The sequence below is a fragment of the Eleutherodactylus coqui genome, chromosome 2, assembly GCF_035609145.1.
Source record: "Eleutherodactylus coqui strain aEleCoq1 chromosome 2, aEleCoq1.hap1, whole genome shotgun sequence".
Lineage (NCBI taxonomy): Eukaryota > Metazoa > Chordata > Amphibia > Anura > Eleutherodactylidae > Eleutherodactylus > Eleutherodactylus coqui.
Genome location: NC_089838.1, coordinates 231,171,185 through 231,196,062, shown reverse-complemented (window position 1 = coordinate 231,196,062; position 24,878 = coordinate 231,171,185). Strand labels below are relative to the sequence as shown.

Genomic DNA, 24,878 nt, shown 5'->3' with positions numbered 1-24,878 from the left:
AGTAGTATAAAAAATAGATGTAATTCAGCTAGTGTTTCCAGAGAGCCGAGGGCAACTCTTCAGTGGGGAGATGAAAGATGCCATTTGTGAAGATCTATGACTCTCTCTAGATCCGTCAGATAGAATGCCATAGTCCATCAGATGGAAGGACTTCAGCCACTTCATTGTTTTGGAGGAAGACTTGTAGACCAGAAGAGGAATGCAAAGTAATCAGATGACCATCTATCATGGCCTGCAGGAAAAATGGAAATCCATATATAATTGGAATTTGGCTGTAAGTGAGCTAAAGAGCTTGTATTGAGAGAGTCCAATATGAAAGGTCAGGGAGAAGTTGAAGATAGTGACCCTGATATTCTTGAGGTTCTTGGTTATGTAAATTTCTAAGTAAGGCAGATCTATCTGTCATCCTGGAGATTTTGCATTATTCAATGGTTGATCTTGTGGTTGGTCAAGTTCAGTGAAAAATATGGAGGATAAAACTCTCACCAGTTCTTGGTCTGGTATGAAATCCACCAGGTATTTTAACTGTTTAGGTGTGTTTTTAATTGTTCCGCTAACCTAGAGGTGGAGAATGAAGTGTGCATAATGTGCATTGAATTCATAAGCTACTAAGCTATCATGCATTACATGCCCAGATTCTGGTGGAATCTATCACAGGAGATAAATAATATGGGGTATATGTGTGCACCTTTAAAGTAGTCAGTAAATGAAATAAGCGAGTCTGTGTGTATGGAAGAAGGATAAAAAAAATAGTGCAGTGTAAGGCCTTACTTAGTCAGACGGGCGTTTTTTCGCGCGATTTGCGGATCGCATGACGGATGCGCATCCGCAAATCGCGTGACCAGTGCGCGCAAGTCGCCCGCAAATCGCCCGAAAATCTGCTCCTAGCCGCGTTTCATTAGAAACGGGCCGGAGCTGTCCAGCGCATTGCATTCAATGGAGACGGCAATAGAGCCGGCTCCATTTAAAGCAATGCGCTGCGGGCGAGCCCTGGATGAATTGTCGGTAAGGGCTTAAATATATAAGCCCTTCCCTGCAATTCATCCTAAAATGTGTTAAAATAAAAAAAAATTGTATACTCTCTCCCGGCAGCCGGAGCTCCGCGCGGCCGTCCTGCAGTGGGTGTGAAGGGGGTGTGAGTCAGACCTGCCCCCTGATTGGCTCAGCGCTGAGCCAATCAGAGGCATGCCTCACTCACACCCATTCATGAATTCATGAATGGATGTGAGTCAGACCTGCCCCTGATTGGCTCAGAGCTGAGAGGCAGCAGTCACTCACCCATTCATGAATTCATGAATGGGTGTGTGAGTGTTTTCAGCCTCTGATTGGTCAGGGCTGTGACCAATCAGAGGCAGATCATTCAGCAGGCGGGGATTTTAAAGCCCCGCCGGCTGAATAGTGCCAAGAAGCAGTTCAGGAGAACTGACAGCGGCCGCGGCTGGACTCCGGCTGCAGCGGAAAGGTGAGTATACAATTTTTTTTTTATTTTAACACATTTTAGGATGAATTGCAGGGAAGGGCTTATATATTTAAGCCCTTCCCGACAATTCACCCCGCGCACGCCGGCAGCCCATTGCTTTCAATGGAGCGGCTGTATTGCCGCTCCATTGAATTCAATGGGCAAACATCGTTCTTCTCTGCCACAGCTGTTACAGCTGTTACAGCTGTGGCAGAGAAGAATGATTTGTCTTTTATATGTTCTCAATGGGGTCGGCGCTGCTGCCGCCGGCCCCATTGAGCGCATATAGAGAAGAGAACAGGAATCGCAGATCGCAGATAGGTGCGATCTGCGTTTTTTTTTTTTGTTCTATAATTTATCGGACGAGCGCATAAAAAGCGCTCATGTGTCCGATACCATTGCAAAGCAATGGTTTTATAAAATCGCCGGACGCATGCGCAAATCGCGGCTAAAAACGCCCGTCTGACTAAGGCCTAAGATAGTATAATGGGTATGTATTACCAATTGTACTCTGTTTACACAGCTATATGAAAAGTATCCTGCTTAGGCCCAATGTACATCAGCGTATTTGCATTGCGGAATCCGGAGCGGACGTCCGCTCCTGGATTTCGCAGCAAATGCTGCCCATAGGTGCACTATGCACAATTGCTTTTCCTATTCATGAGCAGAAATCAATTGTGATTTTATTTTATTTTTTTTCCGCTCATGGAGGTAAAGTGGCAGCATGTTCTATTTATGCGCAGATTCTGTGCAGAAAGCTTCCATTGAAGTCAACGGAAGCCTCCGGTGCAGATTCCGTGCGGATGGATTCCATTGAAGTCAATGGAAACCGTCCGATCCGCAGCTGTAATTGCGGACAGGCCGCGGAATCCGCATCATCGCCTAGCAATGGCGCGGCGTCATCTGTACCGCCACATCCGCAAGACTGATCTGGACAGATATGCAGGGATCACCGGCCGGGCATCAGGTCGGATTCCGCTGCAGGATCCCGCATGCAGAATCCGACCGGGCCATGTGCATTTGGCCTTAAATAGCAAGTAGTAAAGTAATGCCTTTTAGAGTAATGGTTGCATTTGTTCAGCCATATTACTAGAATCTGGTAGTAATGATGCTTTAAATATCATATATTTATTATTCAGTTCCTGGCCAAAAGTAGAGAATCAGCCTGCCACAATTCTAGATCTCAGTTGAACCTCCTTTCCAACTTTTTGTCCTTCTAGAACCTCCCCAGTCCTCTTGTAAGTCTTATTAATGTAAAGTGTAAATGTCACTGTTGACTTCATGGTTGAACTGAACACTTGTCATATCCTACATAAGGTGGCACATTTAGTGCATTGCTATATTTAAGTTACATACTTTAAAGTGTAACTGTCACTTATGTTACTGTACAGAACAGTGATTAATGTTTAATTAGCCTAGTCTGTGCATTTTAGCAGAAAAAAAGCCCTTTGAACTACTTCGGCTATTCCTATTGACCTATGCAGCTGAGGCGCATTACTAAGCGAAATCCACCTTCAGCTAGCTGCGTAGGCATAGTGAATACAGGGGACCTTTGTGCTTCACTTTGCCTGCATTCTCAACTGCAGCTTTGCACATATTATAGTCTTGTAATAATTGCTGCTGATCATTCTATAATTAATCTACTTATCCCCACAGTAGTTCATCTAATCCTACTGCATCGCCTTGGGCACTGTGTGAGGAGAAGCTGTCCTGCGCTGCATATGGCTTCTCCTCCTCACATTGTGCTCGCTCCATGCCGAGTCCTGATACACAATTCTCACCGATGCACTAAGACACTGACAGAGTACAGGACATTGATGAGCAGAGGTTCATGTAGTCACTCTTCCCTATTCAACTAGCTAAAGACTAATTTTGCTCATCGGCCGCATGGTTCAATAGGGGTAGGTGCAGCATTTCAAGGGGCTTTTTCTACTAAAAATACATAGAAAAATTAAACATTGAAAAAATGCTTGGAATCATCTGCTCTGTCCATTAAGAAAATGTAAATGACAATTGCACTTTAAACTGAAAACTAATTATCACAGGATTGGAAGAGTGAGTGTTTATAGAAATATAAAGCATTCCTCTATGATTTCTGTACAAGGTGCTACTTTGTGTACTCTTGATACAATCTCAGAACAAATGTATCTTTTTACTGCTACACTAAAAGGCTTGTACATTGCTACAGTGAATCTATATTGAGCTGTCCTTGTGTTTACATGGTGGGTTTCATAATTTACTGAGTCAGAAGAGTTTCCTTCCTCTAAGCTTGACGCTTCACTTCCCCAGAACATGCATAGGTCATGAGGCTAGATGGAGTAAGCCTAGAACGAGTAGCGTAGGAACTGCATGCTTGATGCCATCTCCTGTTGCGCTTTCCTACAGGTATGCATTGCAATAGTGGAATTGAGTAAAACCTACCAAAACTTCAAATTTTAGGATAAATATTGTATATGGGTAAGAACTGGGGCCAATTTATCAGAGAGCCTTTCTTACTATGGAAAGTAACTACAAGCCATTTTTGTTTATGATCCACTGTATATTTGACCTTATACTGCACCGCTCTAATATAATTTGCCATCTATCATTTAGGTTGTAGCATAAATGATTAATAACCGACTATAACCAGCGAGTTCTCTTTATTTATTGATCTAATTTACATATGTTGCAAAACGGCAGACCATGGCAATGAATATTTAATGTCTCTTTGCTCACAGAACTGCAGTGCCTGTGCTTTTGATGAAATGGTCCCCAGATGGGGAATACTTTGCAACTGCAGGGAAGGTAAGATATTTCTTGCTATGTTGTTCATTAAAGGTCACTGTTCAGTAAGTAGGCGACAAAACATGCAACGTGCCATTGTAACTCTTACATAATAGTTATAGTTAAAAACAAAAGAAAAACCTAACATTTTGTAGCAGGAGTACTTAATTGATCTCATCTGTTATCATCAATGCTTTCTAGATCTGGTATGATATTCTTTGCACCCTGTTCCCTGGAGAGTTAAGCTAATATCCTGTCATTTAAGTGACACTGAAATTGACCTTATTTGAATATTATCCTCTTATAACTGCCTTTTCTATATAGAGCGTGAAAAAATAAAAATAAAGAAAACAACATAATGGTAACGAGTTAAATTTTATATCCTATGTATCTTAGCAGCTTGGTAATGCCAGATTTGGTTGTTTTCCTCTATCCTCTAAAGTCATGCTGCAGCATCCATGATTATCCAGGCATATGATTCTGTGACAGATGGCATCGTTAGACTTCCAGCTAGAAGGCGTTTGCTGCCTCCGCTTCAGATGGCAGTTTGTTTCTATTTCCATCATGGGTGTGACTCATCTATGCTGGTCTAGCTCCCTTAAACCTCCTGACCTAGGGGATTACCTTTGTGCTCTCCAGATAAATATTTTGAGAAAAAGATTTTAGAACTTCCCATTGGTTTTTGGCAAGAAGCAAGATTTTTTTTCTGCTCAAGATTATGTAATCCTTACAATATCCATGCAAACATTAACCTTTACGCACCGATTTACATAAAAGGAATTTGTATCAAGTTCTTAGTAAGTTTGTAAATATATGTTTATATTGTGCTGATCCTGGGCTGCAGTCTGTTTCATAGCCCAGGGCTGTGTCCACTATTGGAAACAATCGACAGGCCCTGACAGCACAGCAGAGCTCTTGTATAATGCAAAGGGAACGTTGTGCTTCCCTGCTGCAGTACCTCATATGGAGTATACTGTGCAGAGCCTGCTGGAAAGGCTGCACTTCAACTCGGATGCTTGTGCTCTCACATTCCTGCTATAGTAAATGATGCATAGGTGTGTCTGCCTGGAAACCACATATCTAACTCGTCTGGACATCACATTGCGGGGCCCGATGTTTTCTCGTGGATAGCTCCAGCAGTTGATTGATATGCTTGTAGGACTGATTCCCAGCAGTTGAAGTTGAATTGCTCAGTAGAATTCAAGAGGAGATAAAAATGTCAGACTGACAAGGAAACTGTAGGGAATTAAAGTTTCCCTATTTATCGGTCAACTTTGCAGTTGTAAAGGGTGTGACTGATAACTATGTTAGGAAACTTTTTTCAATTCGGTCCCATGCTAGCGTAGGTTTACAAGAGGCGGATATAGAATAGTAGCAGTCGTTCCATGCATCCATGTTCTCTTGCTAATAGTTTGTCAGCGACTTGGCGACCAGCTCAGGTAAGTGAAAAGCCCCACAATAAATAGAGCTTTATTATCTGGAGAGGACGCTGCTTTCTCAGCTGTGTCAGGGTTCTTTTTGTTTGTTTTTTACTGCTCTATTCAGGGAGCAGGAAAAGGGAATCCCCAGACCGAACAGATCCGTCTTATGACGGAACCGAACAGTGCTGAATGGACCCCATTGACTATAATAAGGTCCGTTTTGGTTTTCAGCATTTTACCGGACCTTTTTCTTCCTGTATTTTGTGCTGGATCTGCAAATGTGAAGGTTTTGGCACAAATGTAAAAGCGGCGTTATAGTTATTGAAGATCAATGGCTGCTATATGAGAAGGACAATAATCAGAATCTGATAGCACAAAACAGAAGTATTGTTAATAATGCTACTTTTTATTCTGGGGTGATTTGGGAAAATAAAGGATCCTGCAAAATAACTCCGTAGGGAAATGGAGTTCATTGGAAGTAGTCGTGCTGCCACTCCTTACAACTATGTAAGAGATGGCTATGTGCTCTCGCTTGGCTTTTTCCATAAGGTTCTCAGAGTTGTATGGAGCAGCATTCATTTTAGAACTGTTTAGGCAGGTCTCGCACAGCATTTTTCTTAAAACTGTTGTTTTTCTTGTGACATTTATCATTGAAAAATTTTCCCCCCTTTTTCGGAGCCAGGTATTACTTATTGGTATATAAAGCATAATATAGACAATGGGGAAGGTGTACTATTCAAAATAAGAGAATTTTATGTCACCAACTGAGTTAGAACATTGTCTTGAATGTTTTTTTTTTCCCATTTATTCTGTGGGGGTGATTTATGAAACTGCCTAAAAGATAAAATGGCTTGCCCATAGCAAACAATCAGATCAATGTATGTGCCCAAAAATGAAAGCAGGGGAGAGATCCTTTACTGCAAAAGGAAATGCTTCTGCATATAAAATTGAGAGGTTATATTATAATGTCTGTTTCAGAATATTTCTTGTTCTCAAAGGACAGATGGAGGAGGGGGTAGGGGTAATGGGTGTAAAGAGAGCCCAACTGATCTCAATATTTGGTGTTGAGGCTGGACTGTTGTGAGGGGATCCAAGACTGCATGATACATGCCACTCTCTCCGCAGGACGACTGTCTTCTGAAGGTCTGGTACCCTTTGACTGGATGGAAATCCTCTTTTTTACCTCATGAAGTTCAAGAGAAAAAGGGGAGCCCAGTTGATGTCAACTTCTCATTTGTGTACCTAGCCCACCCTCGAGCTGTGGTTGGTTTTTCATGGAGGAACACAAGCAGGTTTATGCCAAGGTAAAACAGATGTGTACCATCTTGTGGTTGAAGATGTTGGTAAAATGTGGTTGACTGCTATATTCATTAGATTTTCTGTTTCCTGTTGCTGCACACACGTGTATTCTACAGAAAATGATATATTGCCCCTTAGGACTTCACTCGGGCATATTTGCGTTGTGTATTGAGTGTGCTGAAACTCCATTGGCTTGCATTGGGGTATTCAGACCTTTTACGGATGTGAAAAAAAAAATCACAGCTTTTCCTATTTTTGGTCCATATTACGAAACAAAACACCCCATTACAGTCTGCGGGAGCGCGTAAATATGCACGATAAATTCGTAAGTACGTATAAAATCACAGCGCCCTTCTTGTAGGTTTTTTTTTTTTTTTGCGCGTTTGAAAAAATACAATGTGTAATTGTTCTCAGTAGGAGAAACCAAGTAATCTTGTAGATATGATACCTTTTTAATGGCTAGAAAAATACATGATGTTACAGCAAGCTTTTGGGTTCTTATTATCGACCCTTCATCAATAAGAACCTGAAAGCTTGCTGTAACATCATGTATTTTTGTTAGCCATTAAAAGGCATCATATCTACAAGATTACTTGGTTTCTCTCACTGAGAACAATCACACATTGCTCTACTGGCCAACACTGTACCAAACCTTTTTTTCATATTATAAAAACGCAATGAACATGTGTGCAAGAAAACCCCACACAATGCCCTGAATACGCAGCGTTTGGTACATGAAAATGCTGTATATTTCACAGACAAACTAAATATGCAGGTGTGTTGATTGTGTCTGTCGAATGACATAACATGACATTCAACATGTACTTTCTGTATGTTAACGGGTTGTCCTGGATATTGAAAGTTATTTGCTGTCAAAATGCAAATTAATAAAGCTTAGGAATGTACTTTAAGTTTGAATATTGCACAGTTGTCTCTTTTTGGAGATTGGAGCTTTTTTTGTGATTTAAATGCCTTGTATTCATACGGGGGTAAATTGTGAATTTCTGGCTAAATGCAGCCACCACTAATGTGAACTTAGGATCTTGAATTCAATGATAACATTGTATGCAGCATTTAAAAGGGTTATCCCATAAAAATAATGGCATTCATTCTGACGTCACTGCGACCTCCGCAGAGGGGGACACGGAGCCCCTGTTCTTGAGATCGGTGGGAGTCTCAGCTGTGAGACCCCTACAGATCATCAAGTTATGCCCCTATGGTTAAGGGATAACTTGAAATCTTGGTACAGCCCCTATAAGAAATTAATCAGCACAGAAATTTGAACTTTACTGCGGGGATTCATTCAGAGTGCATGAAGAGAGGTGGATATACGGTAGTAGGTCTGCTAGCTCCGTGTGTAATATAAATATCCCCATTATATGCTCAGGTCTTAAAATTTAGGTTTTCTGTAATTTGCTAATTTCAACCCCATTTACATGGGACAAACTGTCAGGCAAACAGAAGTGAGTATCAGTGGCAGAGCGGCCAGCATGGAGGCGCATCGGGCCAAGGAGCGCTCTCCCGCCGCCCGCCTCCATTCACTGTAAGCAGACAGCTGTTCACAACTGAATGACTCCCGTTTATACAGAATGGTTCGTCGTTCAGTTTTCTGCATGCAGAGACCTAACAACTGAACAACTCTCGTGCAGTCTCTGCATGCATTTACATGGTATGACTATTGTTCATGTTCCCATGGGAGTGCTGGAGTTTGAACAACTCCTGAAGGATAATCGCCCCGTGTAAATTGGCCTTTAGTTATTGTCAGTTTGTTTTCTACAGTGAAATTGTAAGGCAAATAAAATAATCTGCTCTTCCTGGGATCTGCTTATACTTCAATGAACTACCCTCCAACCTCCATCACTTTTGCTACACTACTTTAATTGAGCATTTAATTCTATTCCAGGGGATCTGTGTGCAATGTGCTACTTACATCCTGTCAAGACGGCATTTGTCGCCTCTGGGCTGAGACACTTTTGCCAGAAGATAGCCTTCTCGGAGGTCAGATAGTTGATTATGGCAGTTCCAGCAGCAGTTTGTCAAACGCAGGGAAGCAGAAGGATAAGATTGAACATGCTCTTGAGGTAAGTTATTTAAAATATGGACATGTAGATCTCTCCTAACCCTTATAGGAAAATAGTCTATTTTGGCCATGAGAAAGCGACAATTTTTTTTGGGGGGGGGATTTTAATCTCCACCTTTTTAAAAACCATAACTTTTTTTTTTATTTTTCCGTCTAAGTGGCAATGCGAGGGCTTGTTTTTTGCGGGACATATAACTACACTTAACTGCACCCACTCTTCTGCTCTTCTTAACTTTGCCTGTTAAGGATGTCCACCAATCACAGGCCTGACTCCTCCCCTGACAGTTGGTAGGCAATCTGTACTCCCCAGGGGCTGGAGAACATTGCCAGAACATAATTTAGTGGAGAAATATGACCCATATCATAACACCTCACATATGCCATACATTACACTGGACCTGGTCTTAACACTGTAATCTACACAGAATGTGCTGGATTACCCAATGATGGGGTACTACCCATGATTAACGCTGTAAAAAAAAAAAAAACTATAGCAGAATTGATGCGTTTTCTCTCCCTGTCCTCCACAAAAAATAATACAAACAATCATATATTATATGTACCCAGTAACTCAACAACCAGAAATTAGTACAATCTTACCTGAAGTGGAGAAGCCAGGAAGAATATAGGCTTTTCCAATAACAATCATCGGGGTGGCTTACTGTGCTGAGTTCCTTTCCTCTCCCATTAATAAATAGGGGGGGGAGATAATGCCACCACATAGTCCTTAAGGGCTGTAATTGTTAGTCTTTATTTTTGTTTGGTGTGCCCCATGGGTTATATTTTAACAAATTATAATAAAATCGAGTTTTAATAATTAATCTACACTGTGAAGGACATTCTTTTAAATGGGGTCATACAAATGAGCAATGTTTTCCCGCATGGCACCACGATACGCAGTTATGCAGGAAACCGCAGCATGTTCTATCTTGTGAGTGATCACATTGCAGCGCCCATTCTTTCAATGGAGCCAGCGGCAGCTTCGCACCACATACTAGGTGCATGCAATGCGAGGTCTCCCATTGAAAATAATGGGAGAAACCCCGCTGGGGCTGATGGCTGCGCCAGAGGATCCCTACATCCCCAAAGTGATGCGAGGCTGTTTTCACATGAAAACACCTAGCAACCCTGGGGAATTCCTGGGGAGCGCAATATGGGGACGCAGTTCGCGACTCCATATTGCACTTGCTCCTTCTGAAGTTAGCCTAAGAGATGTTTTACATCGGCTGATCTACCTGTGGTAATGAGCATTGGTCGACAGTGGGCATGAGTGTTACAATTGTTTGTCCCAATGCAAAATGCTTTAGTCGGTGGCACATCTGCCCACATACATAAGCCTGCTGTAAAGCATATCTCGGAATGATGTGAAAAGCCTCTGAAGCATACAGTATAACTTAAAAAAATCTGTAGTAGAAAATAAAAAGATGAGAAAAATATCTTTCAGTTTTTGATTTTAATTAGTGGAAAAAAATATAGCTGCGTTCTTTTGAACCCATGTTATATGATGAATGGTCATGTATTGTTCTTCTGTATATTTCTTTGCCACTTATGAAATGTTAAAGTGTTTATTGTTTTTGCTCTTATTCAGACAATTCATCACTTGAAACACTTGAGGAGGGGCAGAAGACGATCTTCTGTTCTGGCTGCTCACATGGAATTGCTACCAAGTCAGCCAAGCCAGCAGGAAGCCCACAGGCACATCTCGCATCACGCTAATTCTTTGTGTCATTTTCACATAGCAGCAAGCATAAATCCAAACACTGGTAAAGTAGAAGCTTATAGATTTTATTTACCTCTCTGTACTTTTAGAAACACAGAAAAAGACCACATGCTCCTTCTAGTCTGCCTTTTTATATTCTTTTTTCCTCTTAGGATGGATATATACTTATCATAGACATGCTTGAATTCATTTCTTGTTAATATTTTCTATATGCCTCTGTTTCTGTAGTATTTTATTGGACATTCTAGCAACTGATCAAGATCAAATGATTCATACCCATTAAATGAGTTTTATATAAATTTGGCTTAGAGGTTTTCTGGAAATTTAAGCCCATAGTGACCACCAATGCGGTTTATGTCAGTCACCAAGGGGCATTAGATTAGTTCACCTTAAGAAGGCAGTTACCTAACCTAAACTCCAGCACAGTGTCTTGTGTTGGACAGCCGAGTACCACTTCTACAAATTACAGCTGAGTTCCTACTCGAACAGTCTTAGATCAGAGAAATCTCCTGTCCCAGCCTTTTAACCCCTTAGATGCTGTGGTCAATAGCAACCACATCATCTAGGTGGGTTAAGAGAGCTTTCTGTCACTCATCAACCCCCTTCCTCGAATGCGCTGTGCCATTGGGCGGCCATGGTTGTCGCAGAACTTACAATGGTCCCCATGTCTGCCATGTGCTGAAACCTATCTGGTGTCACTGTAATAGTACTGATTAGCAGAATAATGTTAATATGCCCTGGTAATTTGCTAGGCGGACTTCCAGGTCCTGTACACCCCCCCCCCCTCCCCCCCCCCCCCCCCCCCACACACACACCTTTTTTCCCTCTAATCCCACAACTTCTCGAGAAGATCAAAATGGGAGGCGCTCCTATTTATTCTCATTGCCCCATATTGTCCGCAGCATGTAGTACGCGGATCTCCTCAACCTGCTCGTCAACTCTCCATGCATGGTGCCTTCCTCTTCAAGAAGATCTTCTCTTACAAGAACCCCTCTTCCACCTAAGTTTGTCCACCCTTCATTTAACAGTATGGCCATTAGAGCCGCGGTCTTGAGAACCCGTGCCAATAGTGTTGACTACAACTGTATTATCTTTTGCCAGTGTTGAATTTATAGTTACACTGTTTATTATTGCTGTAAAATGACCTTTATGATGCTGGGGTGCCGAATACAATGTGCATGAAGCCTTACTACCTATTTATATTATATTGTTTTCTGCATACTCTACTGATAAGGCTGCTGAATAAAACTGTGTTATTTATGTAAGATACTGTAGCTATGAAAATATTTTGAACTTCATTTGGAAATAAAACTTAGAACTGGTAAAAATCTCTTTTTTGCACCAGTTTAACGTGAATAATCATTCTTTCAGATATTCCTTCTGTTTTGGCCGGAGCAGCTTTTAATCTGGATGAAGGTTCTGGAGGTTTCGTAGTGCATTGGCTAAATAACAAGGAATTGCACTTTACATCTTCCATTGAAATATTTATACAATATCTGAAAACCATTGTGGAACAGCAGTCCGAGAACGCTGAAGAGGAAGAGGATGAAGATGGTTTATTAATGAATTTAGACAACGGTTAGTATAATTTTGCCTCCGTTTGAAGCCTTAGATGTTACATATTTGTTTTCTTGGCTACGCCGCCTTGAAATAGTTTCAATCATAATACAGAGATGGATTCAGTTTAATGGACCCCCTTTTAATTGTAACAATGATGTTTTGCCCATCACTTCACATCTTTGGATTTTCTGCTTGTTCTAGGTGAGCTGGAGGGTGAAAGGTCTTTGACTGGATCTCCTGAGCATGAAGAGTCAGAGAAAGACGAGAGTACGAAAGCATCTTCACCTGGTGCTAGCCTTCCTCTACCCACAGTGTTATTAGACCGGAAAATTGAATCTCTCCTCACAGAGTGGAACAAGAACGCAGACATGCTCTTCACTATTCACCCTGTGGATGGTACTTTTTTACTGTGGCACGTTAACTATTTGGATGAATACAATCTTGGCATCTTCAGACAAGTTCAGGTATTATTCTCTGGTGTATTACTTGTTAAAGGGGCTTTCCTATCTTTAGGCACCTATGGTATATTTGCATGAAATAAATGTGTAATAGAGGAGTTCCCATCTTACCTGAAGACTAAATGATAGGAAGGTGGATGTGCACCCATCCAGGGTTATGGGAGCAGTTAGAGATGAGACCTCTCACCTATAAGACCTATCTTGTGGATATCCTATTAATGTCTAAGATAGGTAAACCCTTTTTAACACTATTAACTCTTGAAAAATGTTTTAAAAATGGGTGCAAATGCCTTAAAACAATAAAGGAAGCATTATTTACCTATTTTTTCCCCAGTGCTGCAGCTCCCACAATTTTCCTGGATTTTATATACAAATTACCTGACGACTGCAGCTAATCAGTGGCCGCAGTGATCGCATGCTGTACTCCTGGCACCATGGCTCCCAACATCTGAGCGTGTTACCATTGCAGTCACTGATTTGTTAGGAGATAGCCATTTGCAAACAAAGATTGGGAGGACCGCAGGAGCTGTAACGCTGGATCGCCAGGAGAAAGAACAGATGAGTTTTATTACTTTACAAGATTTGTAGCCATTTAAAAAAAAAAAAAATTCATAAAGTTCAATAACCCTCTTGAAAGGGTGTTCCCACCCTTACTTTTCATAGCTGAGATGGGAAACTGCATACATGGTTATCCGTCACCTGGCCAGAGGCAATAGAAAGAGACAAGAACTTAGCCCAGTGCTAATTCTGTAGCTCTCATTGAAGTGAATGGGAGCTATGGAAATGGCATAGCGCAGCGCTAGTTATGCTGTTTCCGTGGCTCCAATTCACATCGAGTGCTACCGAAATGGCGCTTAGCTATTTCCAACAGTTGTTCAGCACAGAGCTCCGGGTTTTCCTATTTCAACCATAAAAAGCAGAGACTGGAATATCCCCTTTAGGTCTGTTTCATACGGGCTACAAAATCGTATGACTTTGTTTTTTAGCAATGCGGCATCGCAACGAAACCCATGTATGTGAAGCTTGTGGTTTCCAATGGGTTCTTTCAGGCTACAAAACATCTCATGTGAAGGAACCAGTTGGAAACCATGGGCTTCAAATACATGCGTTTTGTAGCGATTTCGCATTGCTACAAAATCGTGTGAAACAGGCCTAAAGCTCTTCACTCGCAGTTATGTATATTTCGCCCCTTTCTAATAACAGGTTATGTTTCTTGCCAATACGTTTTTAAGGATATTGAATTTTGTAGTTCCTATATTTGTTGACATGCAGTAGTGGTATAGATGTAGCAAAGTTTAAACTGATTCTTAACTTTATTTGCCCCTTCAATTGACTTCCAATGGCTTTTGTTGTGTTAGGAGAATAATAGTTTTTTAATGGCTTAAGATAATATAACTCTGCAAAGGTTTTTCAACAGGGCACAAGCATCGTAATAAAGTCCGTGTTCACTTTAATTCAGAGACCCGCTCTAATGGACTGTAGCTAGAGACATTGCTGTATTTGTTCACACAGTGCATAAATGCATGGGCAATGTGTAGAAGACAACAAGGCTGAATGCACACGGGCGGAAATTCGCGCAGAATTTCCGCCGTTGTACGCTGCCATAGGGTTGGATAAGTTTATGCAAACAGCTGCAAATTTACTGTGTGAAACTCGCATGGTAACAAAATTGCGGCATGCTCTATTTCAGTGCGAGGCTTGCACTGTCGCGTCATCGCTGATGCACCGGCTCTGCACTGCGCCAGTGCGGCTGTGCGCCAGCCGGCGCAGAGCAAAGAGAGAAGACGCCGGATGGGTAAGTGAGAGCTCAATGCAGAGGCACAGGTCACATCCCACTGCGAGAATCTCTCAGTCCGAATCTGACCTAGCCGTCTGCATTCACACTAATGTAGTTATTTTTCCCACACTCTTTGTATTAAAAAAACAAAAACTACCGAGTTTGGAGTTGTGGTGTGATTTAGATTAGGTCTTACCTCCTGAGACACTAAAAGTGATTTCACCCCTGGCCTATAAAAGGCTCTCAGAGGCTACTTGCATGTAGTGGAACTCTTTTTCCTCTTGTGTAAAACTTGTTGATCACTAGACATGGCTCTATGACACAATCAAAGAGATTTTGCCTAGTTAACAGCATTTGAAAGGGGGCGCATTATTGGAATGGGAGAAGCTGGATGGTTGTATCAACAATTTGCCCACCACCTGGGCCGTTCTGATCGGACTGTTAGTAGGTGTTGGTAAACTATTGGATGTGTGAGGGCTTGCATACTAGGCGTCCTTGACAGACCACCAGTATAGAGGATCAGCTGATCATCTGTCAAGCATGAGCAACTCCAACTGTTCCATTGTCCACCATTTAAAGACAGGTGGCACCATCAGTACAAGACCTTGTATTTGTCTGAACCATTTTCACTCACATGGCTGAAGGACATTTGGTCTCGCTGTGCCCATTACATGTGCTGTCTTTTGAAACCCACCAACCATGGCCTCTGTTTACAGTGGTGTCATGAACAAAGAAACTTGATTGCTATGGAGTGGAACAAGGCTGTCTTTAGTGACGAATTCAGTTTTAGTTTGGGCACTGAGGACGGCCGTGTTCGTGTCTGGAGATCTAGTGATAAGCGCCTCAATCTTACCTTTGCTGTAGAGCGGCACACTGCCCCCACTGCTGGTGTGATGGTCTGGGGGGCTATCACATATGACAGTCAGTCACCTCTAGTAGTGATACGAGGGACAATGACAGCTCAGCCATATGTTCAGGACATCCTGCAGTCACATGTGTTCCTCTCATGGTGGCCTCCAAGAGGCATTTTCCAGCAGGATAATGCTTGGCCGTACACAGCAAGGGGGTCACAGGAATGTCTCCACAACATTGTCACACTTCATTGGTCTGCCTAGTCACAAGATTTATCGTCAATAGAACATGTATGGGAGCATCTGGGACACCAATTTCACTAGCCTTCGAGTTTGTATGATCTAAACTCTGTTACAGCCATTGTGGACCTTTATGCCACACAGAACCTGTATGCCTCCATGCCCACCCGTATCACCTCTTACATCCAAGCTAGAGGCGGCCCAACAGGGTACAAGAACCTTCCTTCAAGTGTTCGGCAATAAATTGTCCCTTTGCTTTGATATTATAAATCACTTGCTTATATCAACCTTACAATCACACAAACAAAATTTCATTCAATTCTGACAACTCCTTCTAGGGGCTTTTTTTATGAGGTGTAATAGTGCAGTACACAGAAGGGCCTGTAGAGGGCTGCAGAGAGGACTTCTGGTGCTAGGGTTAACACCAAGGGGTGGAGCAGGGACTAGATAAAAGCTCCGTTTCTAACAAACTCAGGGGGAATTTACAGCTTGGCAGTGCAGGACGCATGCTGGGGTCCAGTGAGAACCAGCTAGTGCCCTGAGGTTGACAGGGACGTCAACCCTAACCTCCCACCCAGGTGGGGTGTTTATGGCCTTTGCGTTGAACCAGTTTCGTCTGTCACCCGGTCTGACGGAGGAAGACTCCCTCCAGTCGCCCCTAGGAGGGGTTGGTGACAGGACTCTGTGGGTTGTGAACCCAAATGCCCAGGTGGCCATTTCGGTATCAAAGTGGGCGATCCCGTGGCAAGCAGACCCCAACTTGCCAAAGAGGGTATTTCATAAAATCCCATATTTATGGTCTATCTGAGGTTAAAGAGAAAAATTGTGTTTCCAAATTATTTGGTATGGCCGTTGGATTTTGTAGTTTTACATGCAACCACTAGAGGACACGCCTGCCTGTTTATTAAAACTTATTCAGGTTTCTTCAAGTTTTTTAACAACATGCGTACGTAATATTTGAAATTTACCATGGCAAGTAGTTGGATTTATACAAAATTCAAGATGTAAAGTGAATAATTTATTTTTTTTCAGCTTTAGTTCCCTTTTTAATTGTGAAATACTGTTTTAAATAAGCTAATTGTCTACATTTTCAAGCAGATTTAGAGGGGTTGTCCGGTTACTACACAACCCCTTTTCAATAGGATGCCCTGGGGGAAAAAGGTAAACAGAGATGGACTTACCCCTCTGTGGTGAATCCAGCGCTGCAACTCGCTGCGGTCTGATAGATTCCTGTGACAGGCAATGTCACAGGAAACCAGATGATCGCTGCAGCCAATGAGAGGTGCAGCGTCATCGCCTGTTCTCATGACATCAGCGCTAACCTACTGGGCACCATTATGCCAAGAATTCACAAACATGACGCTGCAGTAGTTACATGATTTCCTGTGACATCATTTGTCACAACAAGCCCCAGAACTGTGGTGTTCTGCAGCGCTGGAACCTGGCATCTGCGAGGGAAGGTAAGTATCTCTCTGTTTATTATTTTACCCCAGGGTTTCATATTGAAAAGGAGTTGTTTAGTAACCAGACAACCCCTCTAAATTTCAACTTCACATTGGAGTAGTGCTACATAAAATATGCATGAATTGCAATTTCATTATCCTAATTATTTCTGGTCGTAAGAGTCAAGTAATAATGCTGCAAATTACAAATATCACATCATGTCGCCTTGAAAACCCTTCAGGCTGCGATATAGGCCGCTATATTTTGCCAGCTTTCATTTACACAAATTGCGAGATTTGAAAATATGATTTTTATGGCCCACACGGACAAAAAAAAATGTTATTTATATTTGTGGGGGACCCTTATTTTTATGTGAACAGCCCTTCTAAATTTTAATACTGGAACATACATAGAAAGAAAGAACCACAAGAGCTGACATTTTAATCATTGAAATCTTAGCTGTAAACGGTTACTAGTTTGCCAAACATAAATTCACTTACTTGACTTCTTTTCACTTCATGGTCGTTTCATCATCCATCAGTGGATGTTCCCATCAATGTGACTCTCTAGTAACTGAACACATTGTTTGCCTGCAGTTCTTTTGTTCTTGTATCCCCAGGCTTCTCTGCCAGTATATAATATGCCTCTTTCTGTTTTCTTTTTGTATCTTCAACCCTTCAAAAGAAAATTTGTACAGCCCCCAGGACCAAGCGTTAATTTCTCAATGCGGGGAGGCTCTACTAATGCTATCTCTCACAAGGGTGGAATTATGGCTTCTGAGGTATTCTATACCTTGAGTAGAAGAAAGCAAAACCTGATTTATTTCAGGCCCTCTGGCGCTCAAATACTTCAAGGGTTTTTTGCTAAAAGCTTAATGACTTTATTTTTGCAGAATTTACTTATTTTGCTATTGACCATTCATTACATTAGTTCATTGAAGTGTTTTCCTGACATGTCCGTTTTTAATAAATAAGGGGAAAGGGACTTGTTGTTTGCATAGCACCAACTTATTCTGCAGCGCTTTCAGGTAATTTTTGTTTATTACCCCCAGCAAGCTGGCTACTCATTTTACCAACCTTAGAAGGATGGAAGGCTGAGACAACCTTGGGCCGGCTACCTGAACCAGGCGGGGACGACCTTCAGGTCATGAGCAAGCGCTTAGGACTGCATACTGCTGCCTTAAAACTGTGCGTCACACGAGGAATACTTGTATTCCACATAATACAACAACTCTGAGGCCTAGTGTCCACGGCCGTGAAGGACTCCGCAAGCGGAATTCCGCAGTGGAGTCCGTCACGGTGCCCGCCCCCCCCCCCCCCCCAGTAACACCATACTCAACTCTGGATCCGCTGCCCCATGTCCCGCATCCCCTGCCGGTGCGCAGTATAGCACATGACGCGCCGGCCGCGTCATATGACGTGAGTATCTTTTGCTGTAGCACAGCGGTAGATAGCGTTTTCACGCTATCTACCACTGTGCTACAGCAAAAGATAGCATGACGGACAACTTCCATTGATAGAACATGCTGCGGGTGATTTCACCGTGAGCATTGCGCTATTAAGTTTAATGGAACCTAATAGCTGCGGGGCAACACCGCGGGAAATAGGCCTGAAGCATTTTTTCCTTATAACAATGTGAGTTAACATTCCTCTGTTATCGCTACGAGTGTTTAGTATTTGGGGGAGGGGGGGGAGGTAGCTGAAGTCTAACACCGTCCAATCAGTATTGACAGTGCCAGACTGTGTACGAACACACCCCTGTGACAAGAGGAATGGTAACTCCCAGCTAATTAATACATTTCTAGGAGGAATAACAGAGGAATGGCACAACACGAGTTCTAAGAAAATGTTACACGGTTGTTTTTTCATAGAGAATACAATGGGAGATTGGATAGGTCCTCCTCAACTCCTTAACGACATAGGACGTACATTTACATCCTGGGCATGCAGGCTTTGCATGGAGTGGGATCAGGAGCCAATCCAAAAAAAGAGCAGCATGCTTAAGAGGTTAAAGGGCTATTGTGGAGTAAACACCTTTTTCCATCCCTGCACCCCCACACTCTGGATATCTCCTCTGTATATTGCAGTCAATTCCATTTAGTGCAGCCTCCTGTCTGATGCTCATCAGGCACCATCCTTATGCTGAAAATTCTCCCTGCTTTCTCTTTCACTATTATGTACTATAAATCCCAGGATGCGCACAATATCACATGAGTAGCTAGAGCCTGTATCATCTCAATAAGCTACAGACCATAGGTATACAGTAGCTAGGAAGAGTTCTGATCTCCTTCATTATAACTGTATGACAGAAGCCTCCAATCATTAGCAGCAACTGATAGGAGTTTCTGTGTCCCCTCTTAAGAGCTTGTGTGGTAAGGTCCACCACATAGGAATTATGAGAACAAATATATCCATGTAAATCTCAGGCGGTCACAATGAGATTAGATGGCCGTCTGAGGAGAAGGATTGCAGGAGATAGAAAGGAATAACTAAACAAGGTAATACTTATGTATACTGAGGGGTGGGGGGTTGGAAGGGGCTAGTTACATAACGAATGGGAATAAAAAATTACCAGAGTGTCTCTTTAAAATAACATAATGTAATGTTTATTCAAACAGCATACAATATGTCTAATTGATTATTCATGCTTTTTTTTTTTTAAAGGTCTCCTTCTCTTCTCGGATCCCAGTTGCTTTTCCATCAGGAGACGCTAGCTCGCTTAGCAAAAACATAATGATGTATGCTTGTACTACCTCTGCCAAAGAAGCTGCTTCTGCTCTTCTGCAGAAAACGATGGCAAGTGACATAACTGTAAATACTTTGAGTGCGCTTCCAAATGGAACCAGTATGGCGTCAACTGTCATGATGGTTTCAAAGCATATTGATGGGTCGTTGAATCAGTGGGCTGTGACCTTTGCAAACAAGTCTGCCTTTTCATCCGTGCTTACAGTGTCACACAAGTTTCGGTATTGCGGCCACAGATTCCACTTGAATGATCTGGCCTGTCATTCTGTACTTCCTTTGCTGTTGACTTCATCTCACCATAATGTGCTAGTGACTCCAGACTCTGATGGCAATCCATGGGAGATAGAACGTGATGGCAAAGTGGTGGATCCTGGAAAGAATTTGAAAGGTTTCCCCAAGCAACATTTTAGGAATGCAGCTACTCAAACTTTTCACGACCCAAATGCAATTTACAGTGAACTTATATTATGGCGAGTTGATCCAATTGGACCCTTATCATACAGTGGGGGAGTTTCTGAACTAGCCCGTATTAACTCTCTTCGTACTGCTGCTTTTTGTAATGTGGCATGGCTTCCAACACTTATACCAAGTTATTGTTTAGGTGAGTGTTTTCAAATGTTCAAGTGCTTCATTCTGTTAAATACATGTACTCGGCTGAATGCTAAATATTGTGGAGCTCGAATAGCAGTTGATCAGGTTTGTGGATCCAGAGATTCTAATAGGTGGCTCTGCTCTGGACTCTCCTTAACTCTTGAAAATACTGTGTTTCCCACTGTAGGGATGGAATTTAACCCGTTGAAGACCAGCCGCAGTAAATATATGGCAGGTGGTCGATGATGCTATATGGAGTGGGCTAGGGAACAGAGTCCGCTCCATACCCTGGCGAGAGCGTGCTGTGTGCTTATGGCAGAAACCCCCTGCAACTGCAGTGATCAAAGCTAGATTTGATCGCTGCAGTTAACTGTTTAGATGCCACTGGCAAAGTTAACAGTGCATCTAAGTACCCAGTAGTGGGGTTGGGGGGCCGGCCTCCTTGGCAGTGCCTTGGGCTTTGCAGTCTATTAAGCTGTGCCACAGGCAGAGCTTAATAAACTGTCATTAAAAATACAACATACTGCAGTATATCGTAGAAATGATCAAGTTACTGGAAGTTCAAGTCCTCTGTGGGAACTTAAGCAGCCATAAAAATAAAGATTTTATTAAAATGTTTGAAAAATTATAAAAAATTTTTAAAAACCTATCAAAGACCCCTCTTTTTCCTATTTCTCCTTTTAAAAGTAAGCAACTGTAATTGCAATCACTGTGTCCATAAATGTTCAAGCTGTTTTATAATTTATAATATAAAATGTATAATTTGTTTTGTCTTACACTGTGAACAAGGTAAGACAAAACAATGGCACAATTGTTTGTTTTTGTTTTTTTTCTTTTATTTCACCCCTTTAAAAAATTTGTAAAACTGTTTTAATGCATTATATGGTACATTAAATAGAACTACTGTGTTTCCCTGAAAGTAAGACCTACCCAGATTTTTTTGGATGGGACTTGAGATATAAGCCCTACCCTGAAAATTAGCCCTAGCTACACTACGTGAAAGAAAAATAATAATAATAATACTCGCCTAGAAGGCACTGTCTGGGTCCCTCACGCTGCTCTCGGGTATTCCTGCAGGCTTCTGTGCAGTTGTCAGTGCTGACAGAACCTCTCTTGCTGGTAGCAGGGTTTGAAAACCCTGACTCCAGCAAGAGATTGCTCTGATTGGTTCATTGAGCGCTGGCTCTGGTTCTCGAGTGCCGCGCCTCGGCCAATCAATCAGAGCCATTCAATGAATGGCTGTGATTGGTTCATCACAGACACTGCACAAAAGTAGAATATGCTGCGATTTTATTTTTTATTTTTTCCCCCCTCAATTGGGTTCCGTGAGTGTGCAGGAATGGTATTTGCTGCAGATCTGCGGTGCAAATCTGTTCGTGTGCAGCCAGCCTTACAGTATAAGCCATGAAAATGAGATAAATATCCACATGGTGCAGGGGAAAAAAACCAGCAGTGTAAATTGTATCCGCAGCATGTCAATTTATGCTTAGGATTTTCAGCGCTTCAAATGATGGGGGGATTTTGACACAGATCTGCTCCAATTTCTCCAGTGGAAATTCCACTGAGCGTGAATGTAGCTGCGCAGCAAATATACCGTTATACTTTCCCATCTACCAAAGTTATCCCTACAAATGACTGTAATGTATCCACTGTATGAATTTCCCCTTTGCCCTTGTTAAATCAATGCCGTGGTCCTGCTCCACATCCTCGGCTCAGCGATGCGCATTGTATAACCGTTGACAGCCGATTGATCTTAGTATGAATGTCTGAACAGCAGGGATGCGGATACCAGTAGAGCCTACTATAGATAGCCGTAGCCCCGAGTGGTAATCTGAAATAGTGGTAACCCCCTAGATGGGAATAGAAGAAAGATGCAACCACTATTTAGAGGAAAATGTATACTAGACGTGCCAAATATTGTTAAATAATTTCTAGTCATTACAGAGACCAACTGTAATGCTTTAATATCCTGATGCAATCTGTGGTCGTAAAGCATCTTTGTTGTCAATTGGTTTTACGAGAAGTATTCCTAAGTGGTTTTAGAAGAGCAGATCAATAGTCTGTCTGGACCCCAGGGCTATGACACATTGTATAAATGATGTGTCGTTCTTCTTTATTTTTCAGGCACATATTGTAATTCGGCCAGTGCCTGCTTTGTAGCCTCTGATGGGACTAACTTGCGGCTGTATCAGGCAGTAGTCGACGCACGAAAGTTACTTGATGAACTCTCAGATCCTGAATCGTCTGTAAGTTCTATATTGTGTTTTCTGTATTGGAAAGCGGTTTTCTTAGCATTATTTACAGCCATACCTTTTGTCAACCGTTACTGTGAAATGAATTCAAATAGGAAAGATGGAAAAATACCTCTACAGCGCCATCTATTGGATGGCAGCATTCCTTCAAGTCAAAGTGACTTTATAACAAGAACAGGAAACCAAGCCAGAAAACCATGCATAGACTGACTGTTTCAGGGGGATTGCCCCTCATCAGTGTGCAGAAGGCTTCTGGCTTAGTCTCTGAGAGGCCTGTGATGTGGGTCAGAAGCGGGGTCATGTCTCTTTAAGGAGAGCACCCAAAAAGTGTATAGAGACATCTAGGGGGTGAGTGGATCAGGGAATGGTATAGTCTCTCACCAAGGAGAGCACCCAAAAGGGGTGTGGGGACACCTAAAAAAAAGGAGTAAAGAGACTTGTAAGGCCATGCTAGCTTCTCTGGGAAATGTATGCAAATAAGAAAGATGAAAAAATACCTCTACAGCGCCACCTATTGGATGGCAGCATTCCTTCAAATCCCAGTGACTTTATAACAAGTCTTATCAATGACTGGGAATAGGAAACCAAGCCAGAAAACCATGGCTTGCATAATTTTCCCAGAGCAGCTAGCATGGCCTTATAAGTCTCCTTACTCATCTTTTAGCTGTGTCTCACCCCCACCCCTTTTTGAGACTATACCATCCCCTGACCCACTCACCCCCTAGGTTTCTCCACACACTTTTTGGGTGCTCTCCTTAAAGGGGTTGTCCCGCGAAACAAAGTGGGGGTATACACTTCTGTATGGCCATATTAATGCACTTTGTAATGTACATTGTGCATTAATTATGAGCCATACAGAAGTTATTCAGTTACCTGTTCCGTTGCTGGCGTCCTCGTCTCCATGGTGCCGTCTAATTTTCAGCGTCTAATCGCCGGATTAGACGCGCTTGCGCAGTCTGGTCTTCTTCTTTTCTGAATGGGGCCGCTCGTGTCGGAGAGCGGCTCCTCGTAGCTCCGCCCCGTCACGTGCCGATTCCAGCCAATCAGGAGACTGGAATCGGCAATGGACCGCACAGAAGACCTGCGGTCCACCGAGGGTGAAGATCCCGGCGGCCATCTTCGCAAGGTAAGTAAGAAGTCACCGGAGCGCGGGGATTCAGGTAAGCACTATCCGTTTTTTTGTTTTTTTTTAACCCCTGCATCGGGGTTGTCTCGCGCCGAACGGGGGGCTGTTGAAAAAAAAAAAAAAAACCCGTTTCGGCGCGGGACAACCCCTTTAAGGAGACACAACACCGCTTCTGACCCTTGTGAAATGAATTGGCACACATGTATATTTATGAAGTTAGCTCCTAAATCTTTCCCCTCTAGAATAAGGCCGGCTGCACACAGGCGAGCCGCATTCTACATTTGGGTTCCCGCAGCGGAATGCAGCTGTGACCCCACATACCTGCATTACCTGTTATGTGGATGACTGCGGAGGCTCGCAGGATGTCATGCGTAGTACAGATTTTTTAAAAAATATTTGTATTTCTTATGTCATCGCTAGGCGGTGACGCGGGTACCCGCAGCCTATACACAATGTTAATTCTGTATGGGCTGCAGGTTGGACGGCCTTCATTGACTTCAATGGAGACCATCTGCGCAGAGTACGCAGCAAAATGGAGCATGCTGCGATTGATTATTTATTTTTTTCCGCTGACGGAATACGCAATTCATATCCACGAGTGTGAAGGAAAAAGTGAAAGTACATACCTTTCCATGTGTGCGATTTTGCTGCGGATCCTCTGTGCGGACCATGGATTTCACAATAGGAATCTGGTCGTGTGAAGCCGGCCTAATGGAGGGGCTTTATAATAGTAGTTTACAGACAAGCCTCCAATAGTTGACTGCTTTCTGTGTAATCCATTTGTAAGCAAGAAATTATGGACTGAGTGATAAAACTGCTGTGTTCTAGCGGATCCCAATTTAAGCGTCCCTCAGCAACATTCATGGACATGCTGTTTTATGTTATCTTCTAGTTATATATGTACTATTCCAGATCCGTAATTTTATATTTGATTATTTTAGAAACTGATTGGTGAAGTGTTTAACATCGTCAGCCAGCAGTCTACAGCCCGCCCTGGCTGCATCATTGAGCTTGATGCAATAACTAGCAAGGTAAGTAGTTCTGTACATTCATGCGTTTACTGTTAACTATTTTGATGTGTTACATGGCAGTTT

General features: G+C 42.5%; 1 protein-coding gene across 4 annotated transcripts in view; it reads left to right on the top strand.

Moving 5' to 3' along the window:
• The window catches only part of DMXL2 (Dmx like 2), a 123,962-nt gene that overhangs the window by 26,912 nt on the left and 72,172 nt on the right, over positions 1 to 24,878 (top strand). For 3 of the 4 annotated variants that reach the window (XM_066592607.1, XM_066592606.1, XM_066592610.1), the window contains exons 6-14: positions 4,177 to 4,243; positions 6,769 to 6,947; positions 8,846 to 9,023; positions 10,611 to 10,785; positions 12,114 to 12,320; positions 12,504 to 12,766; positions 19,735 to 20,416; positions 22,531 to 22,652; positions 24,726 to 24,815. In XM_066592607.1, coding sequence (XP_066448704.1) covers positions 4,177 to 4,243; positions 6,769 to 6,947; positions 8,846 to 9,023; positions 10,611 to 10,785; positions 12,114 to 12,320; positions 12,504 to 12,766; positions 19,735 to 20,416; positions 22,531 to 22,652; positions 24,726 to 24,815 — 1,963 coding nt within the window. Of the gene's footprint in view, positions 1 to 4,176; positions 4,244 to 6,768; positions 6,948 to 8,845; positions 9,024 to 10,610; positions 10,786 to 12,113; positions 12,321 to 12,503; positions 12,767 to 19,506; positions 19,569 to 19,734; positions 20,417 to 22,530; positions 22,653 to 24,725; positions 24,816 to 24,878 lie in introns of those variants that run through there. The other variant, XM_066592609.1, reaches the window with a different exon arrangement.